The 18899-nt window shown below is 44.5% G+C and overlaps 1 protein-coding gene across 21 annotated transcripts in view; it reads left to right on the top strand.

Annotated features, from left to right (window-relative positions):
- The window catches only part of LOC122940860 (janus kinase and microtubule-interacting protein 3), a 123951-nt gene that overhangs the window by 15318 nt on the left and 89734 nt on the right, over positions 1-18899 (top strand). For 12 of the 21 annotated variants that reach the window (XM_044297701.1, XM_044297699.1, XM_044297692.1 and 9 more), the window contains exon 3: positions 12483-12698. The exons of the other annotated variants lie outside the window; for them this stretch is intronic. In XM_044297701.1, coding sequence (XP_044153636.1) covers positions 12483-12698 — 216 coding nt within the window. The remainder of the gene's footprint in view (positions 1-12482; positions 12699-18899) is intronic. 21 annotated transcript variants of the gene reach the window in all.

Here is an 18899-nt window from a genome sequence, read left to right as displayed (position 1 = left end):
CTGCCATTGACATGAGAGTGTAACATTGGCTATGAAGGTGCACAAGGGTGGACTGACACGCCACAGTGGAGAATCTCGCCACCAAAATGAACCAGGGGGCTACCAGATGTGTGTCTAACACATCTCTTTTCTGCTTCATAGAACGGATGGATGTTGGCGTGTCAGGCGAGAAACATCAGAGAACAAACCCCCTGCAACCATTGCTGGAAGAGCACAAGCTGGTGGTGGCAGCATTATACTCTGGGGAATGTTTTTGTGGCATTCTCTGGGGCCACTCATCCATGTAGAAGGCACTCTCAACCAAATTGCGTATGAATCCATCTTTGCAGAACACGTACACGTATACAGGCTGATTGTCTTCCCTGGGGTGGATGGGATGTTCCAGCAAGACAATGAGACATGTCACATGGCTAAAAATGTCTGACATTGGTTGGAAGACCGTGACCAAGACTTTCAAGTAGAAACATAAAAACATAGAATGTGTCGGCAGATAAGAACCATTTGGCCCATCTAGTCTGCCCAATATACTAAATACTATGGATAGCCCCTGGCCCTATCTTATATGAAGGATGGCCTTATGCCTATCCCATGCATGCTTAAACTCCTCCACTGTATTTGCAGCTACCACTTCTGCAGGAAGGGTATTCCATGCCTGGTCCCCTAATTCCCCTGACTTGAACCCGATGGGATCTGTGGGACAACCTCAATGGTCATGTTCTATGGATCCCCCCCCCCCCCAACGTCCCCTCTAGCAGCTGTGGGATGTTCTGCAGTCAGCATGGCTCTAGATACCTGTGACAACCTACCAGTACCTTATTAAGTCACTCCCAGCCCTTCTAGCTACTGTCAGTGTTGCACACAGTGGTTACTCTGAATATTAGCTGTTGGTCAGAATAATTGGACTCGACTGTGTATATTCATGGATTCATATAAAAAAGGTCAACAAAATAATAAATTTATTGTACCTGTGCAGGAAAAAAGGCAGAACTTGGTTAACATTTTTAGCAAGATCACATCGCTGGATATTTTATGAGGTAAGTAAAATTGCACCAAAAATGGTGCCTCCTCTATCCAAGTTCATATTTTATATAGGACACCATTATATAAGGGGCAGGCTTCCTTATATGTCACATCCATTCATCATTATCAGCTGCCTTATGCCAACCCTTGAGCTGAGAACATCAGTAGAATGCAACTCCATCTTTCATTCTCATCCATGACCTCTCCATAAGCTCCTTTGATGAATTCAATGTAATTAGAGGTGTTGGAATTTGTCCCTCTTGTACTGCTTTGTACATCTTGGTAAAATCCTCCCTTTTTGTATACAAACCCAGAAGCGGAATGGATAGCGTGGATAAGAATGTGCCCTGCGACCTTGACCCAGTTAAGTACTCGTAAGCGTCCTTGTGTATGGACATTGATATAAAGACAACTGGAAGATTGGTCGAATATTTACAGTTTTTGTTTTATTGTTTTCCAGATATCAGAAAATAAGAAATTGCAAAAAAAGACAAATCAAGGCCGAAGGGTGAGACTGATTTTCCTCATTACAGAACATTTCAGTGGATCAAAAAGAAATGAAGATAATTTATTGAAAATAAGAAAAGTTTGCAAATTGATGTCATATGCTATACATACTGTTCTATATAATCTCAGGTCTAGAAATGTAACTACTAATTGCAATATCCTGACAGATACCTTTAATCATAATGTCCATTGCCCCTGCTGTCTTTTGCTGTTTTCTAAATTATAAAATTTGAGGCAGTTGCAAGGATATACTGTCAAGGACGGAACTACTGCTGTAGCAGCCATAGCGGCTGCTAAAGGGTCCGCAATATCAAGGAGGCCCAGTCAGTAGCTGACACCATAGCCAGCTAAAGTAAGGGTCTGTTGTGACCTGCTCTATCTCAGGATCTATAGCAGCTAGAGCTAAGAGCCAGGTCTTGTTTTAAAGCTGACAATCAGATCTAATTTATGACCTGCTTTATTGAGGATCTACTGGTTAACACCAAAATCCCTGTCTTGTTTTAAAGCTGAGATTAACAGCCTAAGAGAGAGGAAGATAAATATAGAGCAGGTTAATAGGGCCACCTTTCTTATCTTCAGCCAACTATGCTTGAAGGAGAGGGGTGCCAGTGGGGGATGTGCTGACAGGCTGCAGGAGATAGATATAGCTCATCTTATCTCTCTGTAAGTACTGTAGAGAGCCCAAAGGGAATGTGTAACATGGACTTCTGTGCATGTTATCCCCTTCCTATCCCTTTAAATCACAGAGCATAGTGGCTCTCTGAAGGAATGCAAAGATGTGTGTATGCCCATCTAATCGCCTCCCTGTGACTACTGTATCAGGTATTTTATTGACACCATGACCCAGACATTTATTAGCGTTCGTATCACGGCATAAAATAGGTTGCACCAAACATTTGCACCTCACACAGACATTAATAAAGTTTCCATTTTACACCACTCCTATGCTTTCCTTTTGTTTCCACGAGACATACTATTGTTGTACAAAAGAATTAAAATGAAAAAAAATAACACATTATTTATAGCACATGATGGTGAAGGGGGAGCACATTCAAAAAATTGCTATGGGGCTCTGCTTTTTCTAGTTACAACCCTGGTGCTGGGTGACCATTGCAAATTTTCCTAAACATATGTATTCTGTTGACAATGAATTTTGAGCAGGCTTTCTTCTCTAGCTCTTATCTCTGCCTCCAACCACAATGGGTTGCTTTTGTACACCGCCTGTGACATGCATGCTGCTGCATAGTGCACAGTAATCCACCTCTCCTGTGCCTTAAAACTTGGACTCTCCAGCATCTAAGATCTTCTGAACTATAGCTTCTGAGGCGTGATCTGGACACCCCTGTTTGTTTCTGTAACTCTTTTCCAGTTTTACAAACAAAACAGATATGCGTTCACCTCCATGACAGAAATTGGACAGCGACCTCCACTATATCAGGATAGGTGGAGGACCCGGCTGCTGGATCTCTAAAATTAAGATATTTATGGAAGACTGAAGTACCATGCTTGAAAATAACAACGTAAATTCCAATTAAAATAAAGTGCAAGGAAAAGAAAACCATTTCGTACTGCAGTACCGGATAATTGTGCTATATTGAAGCTGGTTCATGGGGTGGCGGTAGAATTTATGTTTATTGCTTTTCCTAGGAATCCTCCAGGTTGATTCTTTAGCCACAAAGCTATATTTTATGCTTCATCTCAAGACTTCAAGGTGCTGAGATATGAAATTTAGCCAGCTAACATTCCCTATAAGCCTTCCAATCACACAGCAGGGACAGCCCTCCAGGCAGCGAACAAATGGTAGCTCTAGGCTTGTGAAATAAATCAGTAACGTTGATTCTGCCATCAAGAGGTACAGAATCTATATGACATCTTACCTCATTATCTGCTTCTTTCAAACCCTTGAGAATTTCATTTAGTTCTTGTTAGGCATAGCTAACCAATCAATAGATCACAGAGCTACAAACATTCACTGCACTGCGGTTGGTTTTCTATAAATTTTGCGTTGTTTCTTTTATATTATTTTTATCTTTGATCTTAATAAACCTCCAAGAAGCATCAACACAACATTTGTAAGATAAATGTGGAATCACATAGACCATGCAGCGTGAACATTAAGGGGGGTCACTTATTATGGGAAGTACACCACTTTTTGGTGTACTTTTGCTACAGTTTGGTCGCAAATGGGATTTGTGGCCGAGTCTGAGAATTTTCTCCGCTCATGTAACTTTTTCTAAGGTGGCAGGAAAAGGGAGAAAGGGGTGAGCAGGCAGGCCCATCTGATTCATCATTTTCTACGCCTGTAGCAAGGGAGCTGGCATAGATTTAAGCAAGTCGCACGGCCAGCTGTAAAGCGCCCCTACATAACTTAGGCACGCAGCAGCAGACATGGACTACGACCGGTGTCTAAATCGCCGGTCTTAGTAAATGTCCCCCTAAAGGTCTACCCATATAAAAGAGTACAGACACAATCAGTGATGTTATTGATGGTGGAGGGTAAGTTATAGGGTGTTTTCTGACCTGTTGTAAAACCTGTGATTAAAGGGGTTTTCAAGAACTGAAATATTAACGACATCCTTAGAAAAGGTCATCAATGTCATAATGGTGGAGATCGAACTCACAGCACCACCGCCTATTAGTTGTTTGAAGGGGTAACTCACTCATTCGACAGTTGCGGCCTCTTCTTCTGGTCTGTGACATCAAGCTCTTTGTTCGCATGATATTTTTGCAACTTAGTCCTAATCAAGTGAATGAGAGGCCTCATGCACACGACCATATCCATTTTGCAGTTCGCAAATCACGGATCCGCAAATTACAGATGAGATCCATGTGCTGTCCGCATTTTTTGTTGTGGACCCATTGACTTCAATGGTTCCATGGTCTGCATTTTGCATGTATATCTGTTCCGCAAAGAGATAGAACATGTCCTATATTTGGCTGCAAAATAGGGATCACAGACCCCTTGACGTCAACTGGAGCTCAAAATGAGTATGTAAAAGGACTGCATGAAATTAGAAGAGCATGGAGACTTTCAGCTTTCTTGCCCATGGACTAAGTATGGTATTGCGCATCAGACCCACTCATTTGACAAGAGTGATGCTGTTACTGGAGAAAAGCCATCATGTTTTTCTAATCCCATACAGCACATTACACATACACTTTAAGCCACTGTCCAACAGGGCAACCAGGAAACATCTTGGAGAGCCATAAAGAATGGGAGTCAAAGCCTCTTTGTCCTAGTAATTCGACATGACACCACACCGTGTCAACTTTTAAACAGTGTTTTTAGATCATTCTGAATTCTTCAAAAGTCCTTTCTCTTGCAAAGTCTTATTATGTCAGTGCAGTAAAGTTTGCCTGTGTAGGTATACCATAGTTTATGAGAAATAGAAAATTGCATGGTGGCTCAGTGGTTAGCACTGGTGCCTAGGTTTCAATCCGACCAAGGACAACATCTGCATGGAGTTTGTATGTTCTCCCCATGTTTGCACACGGTTCCTCCGTGTACTCCGGTTTCTTCCCACACTCCAAAGACATACTGATAAGAAACTCAGCTTGTGAGTTCCAGTGGCGTCGAGTAAAATTAAAATAAATAAATAGGTTTACAGTGGGATAGATGGAGGAGTATTTGGGTCTAGCGTACAGCACTTGCCCCATCCCCACTAAAGAGTATAACTTACTATGAATGACATGAAAATGTAGTAATGTGTTGTGTAACAAATCATGCAAAAATAAAATGTCAAGTTCAGTATTGTTCTCCTTGTGTTATTGACACTAGCACCATCTCAGATCAGACATCTGTGTCTCTACAAGAGCACCATTTCAGATGAGCCAACCTGCAGTGCCTTACAAGAGCACCATCTCAGACAAGAAAACTTGTGCTGTCACAAGAAGATCATCATCTTATTTAAGACAACTTGACGTGTGTCTATAAAAGCACCATCACAGATGAGCTAATCTGCAGTGTTTCTACAAGAAAACAGATTAGCTAACCCCCATTGTCTCTACAAGAGAACCATCTCAGCTAAGTCAATCTGCAGTGTCTCTAGAAAGAACACCATCTCAGACGAGAAACACCTCTGTGTCTCTACAAGAATACCTCAGATGGGGCAACCCACAGTTTATGTACAAGAGCACTACCTTCGATCAGGCAACCCACAGTGTCTTTAAATGAGGGCTATCTTAAGAGTCTGTACAAGGGCACCATCTCAGATAAGGCAACTTGTAATATCTCTGCAAGAGTACTATTACAGATGAAGCAAAGCATTTTCTTAGAAAAGCCAAACTTCGATGAGTTGACTCATGGTGAAGAGTACCATTTCAGATAAGCCAATATGCAGTGAATCTACAAGACCACCATCTCAGACTAGCCAATCTACAGTGCCTCTACTAGAAAAACATCTCTGATAAGCCAACCACTATTGTCTCTACACAAGCACCATCTTAGACAAGCATTGTTATCACTTTTTCAAAATGCCCAGAAATGCTAAAGTGAGTTGTTCTGACTTTGTCTTGAGATGGACCCTGTGAAAGAACCTTTGGACTTTACTGACATTACTTCCATATTTCCTGAGATTTTAACATGACGTTGAGTTCAGCAGCAATCTCCATTCTCATTTATTCATTCTATTTATGACATTGACATCTACCATCTAAATTCTACAATAAATGGCAGTCAAGCTACAGTAAAAGAGTTTTCCAAACTAATGTATTACTGGAATGGGAGGAGTATTAAAAGTAATGATGGAGACATTAACACATTGTATCCCATCACTAAGGCTGTCCAAAAATTCTGAAACCACACACTGGCGACCAATGAATACAATTATTTCTATATGGACGTCACAATCCTATGACCCATTTTTATAAATATTGAAACATTGGGTCTTCTTCGAGATGGCTTTGTGTCCTGGGAAATTTACATGACACTAACTGTAATACTTAAAGTGTGCCTGTTTAATCCTATTTAACCAGATATACCGCCTGACAGGGTTGATCCTGCTGATTAAAATGATACCTGACTTGTGAAAATTGGTTGTCGTGCTCCTGAGAAAAACTATTTTAATTCTTTATGTCGATGAGGGCTTCAGTTCACTGAGAGGTGTGGCCAGCACTGGAGAGCTGAGGGTTTAGGCCCCGCCCCTCCATGTACTGAAGCCCTCTGCTGGGTGAAGAATAGAAGTCTGTTTTTCTTGGGAACGCTGCAACCGATTTTTACCAGACAGGTATCATTTTAATCAGCAGGGACAACCCTGTCTGGAAGTATTTCTGGTTTTATAAGGTTGATCCTGCTGGCAAGTGCTTACAATTACAAGCCTAGGATATATTTTACTGACTGTCTCATTCTTGAACATTCTGATTATAGTGGACTTTATATGAGTTTCTCCGTCACTGCTAAATGAAAAAACTTGTAGGAGCTTATGGTAGGCAAATAGAAATTTGCACTAAATGGATCATATAGGAAAAAAATGGGTTAGGAAATTTTGTTGAAAAGTGGAACTTTCCTTTACTTTATTGTCTATCATTGGTCATTGTTGCACACTGCATAAGCAATCATATTGATCTCATGATATTTGATATCCCACCCTTCATTTCCTAGATGGACATTGTCTTTGTTGGATGCGTTCGGCTATGTCTTCTACACATTCTGTGCTCTTGGCTTCTCCATGTTCCTGAAGTCTGCATACTATACTACAGTGGATGATTTTATATTACACAAGCACGTTGCACCAATCCAGCGTATCTCTATTCCATTTTGCAGAGTTAAGCTGCTTAGTGCTGTAACTTAACAATGATCTCTGTACGACCCCAGACGTATTTAACATGCCCGAAACCGGATTGTGCTAAGCAGAGCTAAGATGCATTGTGTGTATTCTGTTAAGCCTTGCTTCACTTGGTGTCTCTGTGATTACATTGATTTTTACTGTATTAACAGCGCATTTATTATCAATGTAGTCAGTATGTGTCACATGCAATGGGTCTTCATGTCTAGATAAAGACATTTTACCCAGATTTCATGTTTCCCAAGGATATGTGGGGAATTTTTTTTTGAGAAATGTGTTGGTGTTCCTAAAATGTATGGAAATGGTGATGCTAATGGAAGAGACTTTCTCTGCAGATCTGTGTGTTGCAAGGACAAAGCTGCACATAAATCCAATCTAAAAGAAATTGAATCACCTTCAGTACTTGGTACATTTGTGATAAACGAGTTGACCTTAGGTCGCTGTATGGTAGTTAGCTCTGTTCCTGTACAGCATGGGATCCCGAGTTTAGAACTGATCTGGTCGAAATTAAAGTTCAAGGGGCACATTTATTAAGATCGGCCTTTTACCCGCAAATCATTAAAAACCCTTGTGCTGGAGGTGGATCCGCTGGAGTTATGAAGAGGCACAGGCTGTTAGACAGTTTCCGAGCTGTGTTACACTTAGACCTTTTTCTATGCCAGAAACAGGCGTAGAAAATGGTAAATGAGATGGAACCTACTGGCATATCCCCTTCCCCACCCACGCCATGCCCACTTCTTCAGACCTGGCGTGAGCAGGGAACAGAATCTGTGCCTAAAATACCCCTAATATAGGCATATTTCAGCTTCATAAATTACCCCCTAAATGTTCTCTCCAGTTTCGTATAGGATTCCTCCCACACTTCAGCTATATACTGTAGTAGTCTAGCCTTAAAGGGGACCTTTCACCGATTATTACAATGTGAACTAAGTATACAGACATGTAGAGCGGCGCCCGGGGATCTCACTGCTCTTACTATTATCCCTGGGCGCCGCTCCGTTCTCCCGCTATGCCCTCCGGTATCTCCGCTCACTAAGTTATAGTAGGCAGAGATTTCAGTCACTAAGTTATGGTAGGCGGAGTCTGCCCTTGTTCTGCTCTAGCGCTGGCCAATCGCAGCGCAGAGCTCACAGCCTGGGAGGTTATTTTCTCCCAGGCTGTGAGCTCTGCAATGCGATTGGCCAGCGCTACAGCAGAACAAGGGCAGACTCCGCCTACCATAACTTTGTGACCAGAGATACCGGAGGGCATAGCAGGAGAACGGAGCGGCGCCCCGGGGATAATAGTAAGTGCAGTGAGATCCCCGGACGCCGCTCTACATGTCTGTATACTTAGTTCACATTGTAATAATCGGTGAAAGGTCCTCTTTAAAGGGATTTTCCGGGACTTTGATCTTGATGACCTATACTCAGGATAAAGTAGGACATTAATACAGGGCTCCACCCGGCACTAACACCGATCAGCTGTTTAATAAAGCCACCAGGGGGCGGAAGCATAACATAACATCCAGGATCGGGAAGCAGAAGCCTTGGCCCTCTGTTTAATGGCCTTGTTCCATTGTGATGGGCCCCCATCAATCTGATATTGACATATCCTGAGGATAGGTCATCAGTAGGTAAGCTTGAAGGAAATGTGTTAAAAAAAAAAAATTCTGCCAGTTAAAACCATAGCCATAGACACAGTGGTCTGGAGCTGAACACATTGACTTCTAAGGGAGAGTTTTATAGGTATGCTATGTGACCTGTGCAGTAGGGATGCGCGAACTTCAAGTTTTGAAGTTCGGGTTCGTGTATATGCTGAATTGCGTTATGGATTCCGTTACCACAGACCATTAGAGGCATTTCATTAAACATTCCGTCATGATAGAAAGTCTATGGTCAGCATAATGGATCCGTCCGGTTTCTGTTTTGCAGGAGTCCCCCCTGTTCCATTATGCAGGAGTCTATTTATTTATAAGGGCTCTTTCAAACAAGAGAGTTTTCCATTCAGATGCGATATGTGTTGTGAATGCATAGTATCTGGACTGAATCCTGACCTATTCATTTCAATGGGTTTGTGTACATGAGTGATGTTTTTCATGCATCCTCTTTGCGTTCGGGAAAAATCACAGCCTGTTTTATATTGTGCTTTTTTCATGCAGCCCTGGGTCCTTAGAAGTGAATAGGGCTTGCGTGAAGGTCATAAGGCAACCGCATGCAATGCATTTTTTACTTATGGTTGCAGGGAGATGTAGATGGTTGTTCTTCAGTTTGCGTGAAAAACACATGCAATCCAGATACAATCTGGACAGAAAAAATCCACACACTGAAAGCAAAACTGATTCAACTTGCCTGCAAATCAATCAGTTTTTGCCTAAACAGATCCGGACACAATTAGTATCACTTGTGTTAGTACTTTCACACTTGCGTTTTTCTTTTCCGGCACAGAGTTCCGTCCTAGGGGCTTTATACCGGAAAAGAACTGATCAGTTTTATCCCCATGCATTCTGAATGGAGAGCAATCCGTTCAGGATGCATCAGGACGTCTTCAGTTCAGTCTTTTTGACTGTTCAGGACAAAGATAAAACCGCAGCATGAAAAGACTTAGGGCTCTTTCACCCTGCGTTATTGTCTTCCGGCATAGAGTTCCGTCGTCGGGGCTCTATGCCGGAAGAATCCTGTTCAGGATTATCCTAATGCATTCTGAATGGAGTGAAATCCGTTTAGGATGCATCAGGATGTCTTCAGTTCCGGAACGGAACGTTTTTTGGCTGGAGAAAATACTGCAGCATGCTGCGCTTTTTGCTCCGGCCAAAAAAACTGAAGACTTGCCGCAAGGCCGGATGCCCATTGAAAGGCATTGATCCGGATCCGGCCATAAGCTAAACGTTGTTTCGGCGCATTGCCGGATACGACTTTTAGCTTTTTTAGAGTGGTTACCATGGCTGCCGGGACGCTAAAGTCCCAGCAGCCATAGTAAAGTGTAGCGGGGAGCGGGGGAGCAGCATACTTACCATCCGTGCGGCTCCCGGGGCGCTCCAGAGTGACATCAGGGCGCCCCACGCGCATGGATGACGTGATCGCATGGCACGTCATCCATGCGCATGGGGCGCTCTGACGTCATTCTGGAGCGCACCGGGAGCCGCACGGACTGTAAGTATACCGCTCCCCCGCTCCCCACTACTACTATGGCAACCAGGACTTTAACAGCGTCCTGGCTGCCATAGTAACACTGAAAGCATTTTGAAGACGGATCCGTCTTCAATTGCTTTCAGTACACTTGCGTTTTTCCGGATCCGGCGTGTAATTCCGGCAAGTGGAGTACACGCCGGATCCAAACAACGCAAGTGTGAAAGAGGCCTTACCTGAATGCCAGATCCGGCATTTTTTTCCATAGGAATGTATTAGGAATGTATTAGCAAAAAATACCAGAATGCTGGGATTCCTAATGCGCAGAACGAAAAAAAGGTGAAAAAAATAAATGCCGGATCAGTTTTTTCAGGTGACACCGGAAAGACGGATCCGGCATTTCAATGCATTTTTATGACTGATCCGGAAATTTTTCAGACTGATCAGGATCCTGATCAGTCTTACAAATGCCATCAGTTGGCATAAGTTTTGCCGGATCCGGCCGCAAGTGAGAAAGTAGCCATAATTAGTATTTTTTCTTTTGCCAGTTTTTTTTTGTCAGACACTCTTTGACGTGAGGGTGGGACTTTAAGATTTCTATCGTTACTTTGTGGACTAGATTTTAGGTTCTAGGTTTTAGTGACCATATGCCAAGTTACAAAAATGCTGTGCTCTTTTTAAAGATGGAAAATGAAATCTACACTCAATATTTGAAAGTAAAATGAACAAAAAAAATTGTTTTTATTGCAGTATATTTAGAATACCACAATAGAAATAATTAATTGCAGAATCAGGTAGGATAAGGTTAAGATATATAACTCAAAGGAAATTTCAAACAAAATACTACAGCCATTCCATTTGATCGAAACCCTTCTTTGTTTCAAGTGTATCTTCTTAATCAAAATCTATTGGTCATCTTAACGGTAGAAGAATCAGACACATACAGTATATCGTGTGTTTTAGTAAATACTTGCTTTCCCCATCCGTGTCATGCTATTCCTTTGTTTCCTCCTAGAAATGTAGAAATAAGTTGATAACTGAGTATTACGTCCTCCTTGTCTATACACTTTTAGCACTGACTGGACAGTGTCAAACCTTTAAGCGACAAGTCCCATTGACAAGGTGATTGATAACACCGGTTGTCAATTTCTTGATACATTTCCAGAAGGAACAACACAACACTATGTAAAGTTGTAATAACAGATGATCGAAAATTGTTTTACCATGAGGAATACAAATATTTGCTTAAAGGGTTTTTCCAGAATTTTTATATCGATTATGACACCCATCACCTCCACCGATCAGCAACAATCCATGCCAGCGCACCTCCCCTTCATTGTTTACCAGCTTGCCATTGACATTGGAGCGGTGAGCAGGTGTAATCACTTCTATGGGACGGCTCCTTCCTATTCAAGTGTATATTACAGAGCCGTCCTATAGAAGTGAATGGGATGGCTTGTAATTACACCTGCTCACCACTGCTTCAACCAGCTGATCGGTAGTGGTGCAGGGTGTCGGACCAATCTGATATTGATGACCTATACTAAGGATAGGTCGTCAGTTTTAAAATCCTGGAAAACCCCTTTCAATAGACAGGTCAGGAGAGCTGAAAGCTCCTCTTTGAGGGTACTCCAACAATTTACTAATGATGGCCTGTCCTCATGATAGACCATCAATATCTGATTGGTGAGGGTCTGACACCCTGCACTTTATGCCAATCAGCGCCAAAACTAAACAGTTCCATCCATGGTGTAGTGGAGGGACTGGTTACTGCAGCACTGCTAGCACTGAAGTGAATGGGAGCAGCCCTGCAGTAGCCATCTCCATCCACTACACCACGGATAGAGCTATGTAGTCCTGCCTCAGACCTCCAATTCCGTAGCAACTCAAGAACAGTAGATCAACAGGTTTTGGACCCCTCCCTGCCAATCAGATATTGATGGCCTATTCTGAGGATAGGCCGTGTAATGGTAAAATTCTGGAAGACCCCTTTAGGGCGGTGTCTGGTGAACGTATCACCCAGTACAGCTGCATACAAGTGATATTTCTTCTGTTCTCATTATAGATGGATGCAATTAAATTGAAAGACAGATCAGTCTGCTTGTTGGAAAAAGAGTTAGGTGTTCAATCCGGGCATGCTCAAAGACTGCAGCTCCAAAAGGAGGCTTTAGATGAACAACTTGTCCAGTTCAAAGAGTCTGACCGCCATCTAAGTAGCCCAAAGAGAGAACTTCCTTGTGCAAGTGGTGCAGGAGAAGCTTCTGATCATTCCGGAAGCCCTGTAAGAACAGTTTATGTGTTGCTGGCTAAGAATCCATCCTGCTTCCGTCTCATAGACTTCTTGCTAGCTTGCTCTTTATTTTTAATTCCATTTTGTCTTCAAATTTCCCATTTTGTGATTGCTCTATTTATTTTTTGTGCTATTTTTTAGAAGAAATTAGAAGTCTGGGGCTATTTGAAAGAATTGCCAGAAAATCTAGCAGTTGCTTAAAGGGCCAGTGTGTCTTTCTCATTGAGAAAGTTTTAATGTTTAGGTTCCCTTTCACAATCATTTAATGTCCCAGTTTATTTGAAAGGAAAAATGTAGCAACTTTGCAATATGTTTTAATTAAAAATTTCCCATTGTTTTGTTTCCACAGGCCATATGCAGATCTATGTTTTCTATGGTTACAGACTACAAACAAAACTTGAATGTAGTCTGATCTTGCAATAAGTCCCTTTAAAGGGGTTGTCTGGTTCCCTATATTGATGACTTATCCTCAGGATAGGTCATCAATAACAGATCTGCAGGGGACCAACTCCTGACACCCTAGCCAATCAGCTGCGGCGAGCAGTGCAATTACAGCTCCTCCGCCCCATTCAGATCCCTCATGAGCCATAGAGGGGGATATCAGTCCAAGAATGAAGCTGTATATGAGAGCCAGTAAAGACAGCAGCATCCTGGACACACAGATACAGTATGTAATGCTAGGAGAGTCCAAGTGAGAAGTCTAAATCCAGAAACCGACTGCAAACTGAATATCAGGATGTATGAAAGTAAATGAGGATATGTAGACTAAGACAGTGCAACTTTTTTTTTAACCTCTTAATGAACAGCCTGTTTTGGGCCTTAGGCCTCTTGCACACAAATAGAGATGAGCAAATTTATAAAAAATTCGATTCGGCCGGTTTGCCGAATTTTTGGAAAAAAATTTGGTTCAATACGGATTTATTGCGGTAAATCGCGTTAAAGAAAGGGGTATTATCTGGCTGCAGAGAGCCTTTATAGTGGTGTATAACACTGTGCCTTGCACATAGGGAGTCTGCTGTGTAAGTTAAATGTAACAGATCTCCTGGCACCCCGACCGGGTACCTCCATTGATGGATGCTCCTAGCGCTTCCCGAGGACTCCAAGCACTCCACTTGACACCGTAAGCACTGCAGACCCCACGAACCACCAAAGCTTGGTTGAGGTCTCGCCGTCTCCTACCCACCCTGGACCTACGACAAGGCTCCAGGTTCCAGTGGGTGAACCTCTCCTAAATCCAGAGAACTCCCTTTATTGAAGATCAACTCAGTATATATACAGTTCAAGAAGTTTAAAAACAATCAACCATTAACAACATGCAAACAGACATCTTCACCCCCTCCATAATGAATGAATAGAAAGAGAGGAGACACATGTGATGGGATTACCTCCTGAGTGTATCATAGGGTGATCTACTCATCTAGGAGTCGCCTGCTATTATAATCAACTATCTTAACCCATCACTAACACAATCAGTGGGAGTCTCAGTGCAGAGTTAACCATTTTTATGTTGCTGAATCCACACCATGGGTTGGGCGTCACTCAAATATCAGGCAAACATATAGCCAAGTTTAGTTATATCACAGGAAACTTTATATAGCACACACATAATATATAAAACATGTTGTGTAAAATCAATATACAATAAAAGCAATAAATGTAAAATCACAATATAAAATACACAATTAAAAAATAGCACTGAGTCAGTTGTGCCGCAAAAGACCTCTGTGATCAAAGGCAAGGAAAAGTCTCATGCGGATGTATGCTACTATAGGGCTATCTCGCCGTATTCTTTGTGAAACATCCCAAAATCTATGACCCGAAAGGTAGAGTCTCACACAATTGTATATCACAATGTGCTATAACATGAGAGTCATATATTGTATATACACAATAGTCCTCATATAATAGTACTCAAGCGATATTCATGTACTTTACCACTCCTGCGTCTTCTGTTGTAGTGGGTTCGCTTGTGCACCTGGAGATTTTGATATAATGCTCTACTGTGAGCTGCAAGGACCTGCAGATAGGATTTCCCAAGCTCTTGAGTGTAGCGGTATAGCTCTGTTCCACCGCTTTGACCTGCCAGGACCTGTGTGGCATCCCATGTGGTGCACTAGGCGGTCATGTGATTTAGGTTTCCAGGCGGGGATTTCAAATTTCCTTAAGTACAGGTGATTTTTTCCGTAGTAGTTTTAAAGTCCAAATGAAGACATAAAGTTACAAGCGCTTCTTTCTTGGTGGTCCCTCACTGTCAATACCATACGCATTTCGGGGTAAAAGTACCCCTTCCTCAGTGGTGACCCATTTCTTCACCTTTTTACTTCATCAGCATTAGGGAGTGCTGAAGGGCAGTGCACCTTTTCCATAAGTGGAGCAGTGAGTGAGCCACCATCCTTTTTGCAATTGAATCCACACCATGCCTTTTTAATGGGCAATAAGAAATATGTGGCATATAAATTACACACATAAATCAGGGTTCATAGTTCCTTGTCACCCCAAAAGGTCTTAGGGGGTCTACATAGTTCTCGGTCCATTGTCTGTAGGAAGGAGGCTGGCCCTCAGGCTTCTCCAGCAGCCCCAGTGACAGTTCAGTCCGTCACATTTCCCCCTCCCAACAGTAGACTAACCAGGTACCTGACCTCCTGTCGGTCGGTGCCTGAGTTAGTCGAGTAACCCACCCATAAACAAACATTGGTCCTGTTGAACTCTGGGGCCTGGCTCTGTTCTGTATGTCCCCAGCTGTTGAGTGGGTATCCGCTACCCCTTGCTTTATTGTTGTACTCTAGCTTGGAGCTGTGGGTACTTGGTGAGCAGAGGCCAATTGCCCTCTGTCCAGATGCCAGCTCTTCCGCTGGGGTAGCCTGAGGGGAGTCAGCCTCTGGATAAGAGGATAGGGGAGGGCAGAAGCTGACTGCACTCTGCCCAGATGCCAGCTCTTCCGCTGGGATGGTGTCAGGAAATCCTGCCCCCAGGACCTTGTTACGGATCAACTGTGGAGAGGAGGTATCATTTACCTCCTCCTCCTGACATTCCTGCGGGGTTGGTGGGGGATCCGTACCGGCCGTCCAGCATCCTGGTAGGCCTGGTGCAGAGACTGCGGTCCCATCTGCACCATCGGAGTTAGGGGTGCTGTCCCCCTGTGGTTGGGGAGAGAGACCGATTGTCTCCTCTCCCTGCAAGGTACACTGCCGCTGGGGAATGGATACGATGCTCTCCCTGCAAAACATACTGCCGCTGGGGAGCAGGACCGACTGTCCCTACTCCCTGAAACTCCGGCTGCCGTTGGGGATCTGGGCCGACCGCCCAGCATCCCTGTAGGGCCGGTGGAGAGATCTCGGTCCCATCTCCACCTGCCATATGGGGTTCCCCCCAGGACCAGTCTATGAGGTCCCCTACCTCTGTAGCTGGTACGGAAGCAGGGGATACTTCAGTTGGGTCTTCCCAGCTGTAGGGTTGTAGGTCTGGGACTGCCACCCAGCTCTCTGGCAGTGTATATTGGGGCCGAATTGAGCTGAAGAAGTATTGGTAATCCTGCTCCAGCTCCCACTCCTTTGTCACTAGAGATGCCAGGTCTTGTCTCACCTCTCTCGCTGTAGCTCAATCATGCATAGCCTCCCTGTACTTATAGATATCCCAGAACCGGGACTTTCCAGCATCTCCGAACTCCGGTTCTGTGAAGGTCTCAAACAACAGGCCAGGGCCATCATAATCCTCACCCTCGGGTCTGTCGTGCTCAGCCATCCAGGGGGAGTGCATAATCACATACCACCAGAGTGCCTGGTAGGCGTCGTCTAGCCAAAGCTCCTTCCATACCAGGCTCTCGAGTTCTGTCACCCACTCATCCAGGGGCTGCTTTCCCAGAAGAGGCATTCGCAGGGCCACTCGCATCCGCAACTGCTGCTTCTTACTGGGGAGAATCTTGCCCCACCGAAGCTGTACATCTTCCAGGGCCTCGTACCAGACGCCTTCCCGGACTGCATCCCTCCAGTCCGGGTCATCCTCCTCCTCGTAGTGGAACGCTGTCCGAAGACTAGCCAATTCCATCCTGCTGTAGACAGGGACGCTGTACGGATACTAGCGTTGCCCTCAATATACTCCACCAACGGTGTCTCCCAGCTGCTCCTCCTCGCACTAGGACGCCACCCCACTGCTTGCCACCAATGTAACGGATCTCCTGGCACCCTGACCGGGTACCTCTGTCGATGGATGCTCCTAGCGCTTCCCGAGGGCTCTAAGCACTCCACTTGACACCTGTAAGCACTGCAGACCCCACAAACCGCCAAAGCTTGGTTGAGGTCTCGCCGTCTCTTACCCACCCTGGACCTACGACAAGGCTCCAGGTTCCAGTGGGTGAACCTCTCCTAAATCCAGAGAGCAGGAACAGCTCTTACAAGAGCTAGTAGTTATAGCCAGGGGAGTATAGCAAATCTTCAGCGTATAGCAATCCCCAGTGTTGATCAGTTACCCAAACACCAGCCTCAACATGATGAAGGGTAAAACAGGAACTCCCTTTATTGAAGATCAACTCAGTATATATACAGTTCAAGAAGTCTAAAAACATAATGCAATCAACCATTAACAACATGCAAACAGACATCTTCACCCCCTTCATAATGAATGAATAGAAAGAGAGGAGTCACATGTGATGGGATTACCTCCTGAGTGTATCATAGGCTGCTATTATAATCAACTATCTTAATCCCATCACTAACACAATCAGTGGGAGTCTCAGTGCAGAGTTAACCCTTTTTGTGTTGCTGAATCCACACTATGCCTTTTTAATGGGCAATAGGAAATATGTGGCATATAAATTACACACATAAATCAGGGTTCATTTTCCTTGTCACCCCAAAAGGTCTTAGGGGGTCTACATAGTTCTCGGTCCATAGTCTGTAGGAAGGAGGCTGGCCCTCAGGCTTCTCCAGCAGCCCCAGTGACGGTTCAGTCCGTCACATTAAATAGTACTGTGAGTCAGAATTACATGCAGATGACAGGCATCACTCTTAGAATCACTGCACACTTCACTTATTAGGGCAGTCACGGGGCCAAATCTGACCAAATAACTCAAGTGGCCCAGTCATGAAGTGGGGAGGGTGGAAACAGCATGAGGAGACCACAGAGTGGCCCAATGACAGTATGGAGGTGGCAGCAGCATCGGGAGGCCACAGAGTGGCACAATGACAGTGGGGATGTGGCAGCAGCAGCATCAGGAGACCACAGAGTGGCAAGGTGACATAGTGTGGAGGTATCAGCAGCATCAGGAGACCACAGAGTGGCAAGGTGACATAGTGTGGAGGTGACAGCAGAATCAGGAGACCACAGAGTGGCAAGGTGACATAGTGTGAAGGTGACAGCAGCATCAGGAGACCACAGAGTGACCCGGTGACACAGTGGGGAGATGGCAGCAGCATCAGAAGACCACAGAGTGGCAAGGTGACATAATGAGGAGGTGGCAGCAGCATCAGGAGACCACAGAGTGACCCGGTGACAGAGTGGGGAGGTGGATGGCAATACGAGTACCAGCTGAAGATGGTGGGTGAATAAAGAGCACTTGGCATCAGATGTGTGGCATCAGGCGGCTGGCAGCATCAGAATAGTAGTTGAGGCAGGTAGGCAGAAGAAACCAGTCTCTTGTGTCAAAGGGTTGGTGTGGTACCATGGATGATCTACTCTGATGCATCAGGCATTGGTGGGTGGAAATCCTGGCTGATCCACGCCTGATTCATCTTGACAAAGGTTAGTCTCTCCACATTTTGGGTGGACAGGCAAGTTCTTCTTGGGGCAACTATGGCCCCCGGGGCACTAAACACCCGCTCTGATGCCACACTACTGGCCGGGCAGTAGGGGTGGCAGGGTAGTGTCCAAGTATGCCACCCCCTGCTGGTTCAGGTCCTGCTCCAGGTCTAGCTGCTGCTGCTGGTGAGTAGTTTCTTCACTAGGCGTGTGAAGAAAGCTGCTTATCAGCGACTCTAGTCTCAAGTTGCTGCTGATGGAGCTGGAACTGCTCCTACCCCCCACCCTGCAACGTGAGTGCAAAGGGCCCCCCGGATCAGACGTGCGAGAGGATGGACGATGGCGCAAATAGGCAGCGGCCAACTCACTATGTAGGATGTCTCTATAGTAGTTTAGTTTGTCCTCCCTCTCTGCGGGTGTAAACAAGGCCCCCATTTTGGACTGGTATGGTGACAATTC

This window comes from Bufo gargarizans, chromosome 6 (assembly GCF_014858855.1).
Source record: "Bufo gargarizans isolate SCDJY-AF-19 chromosome 6, ASM1485885v1, whole genome shotgun sequence".
Lineage (NCBI taxonomy): Eukaryota > Metazoa > Chordata > Amphibia > Anura > Bufonidae > Bufo > Bufo gargarizans.
The sequence above is the reverse complement of the archived record's forward strand: the minus strand, read 5'-3'. Positions and strand labels throughout refer to the sequence as shown.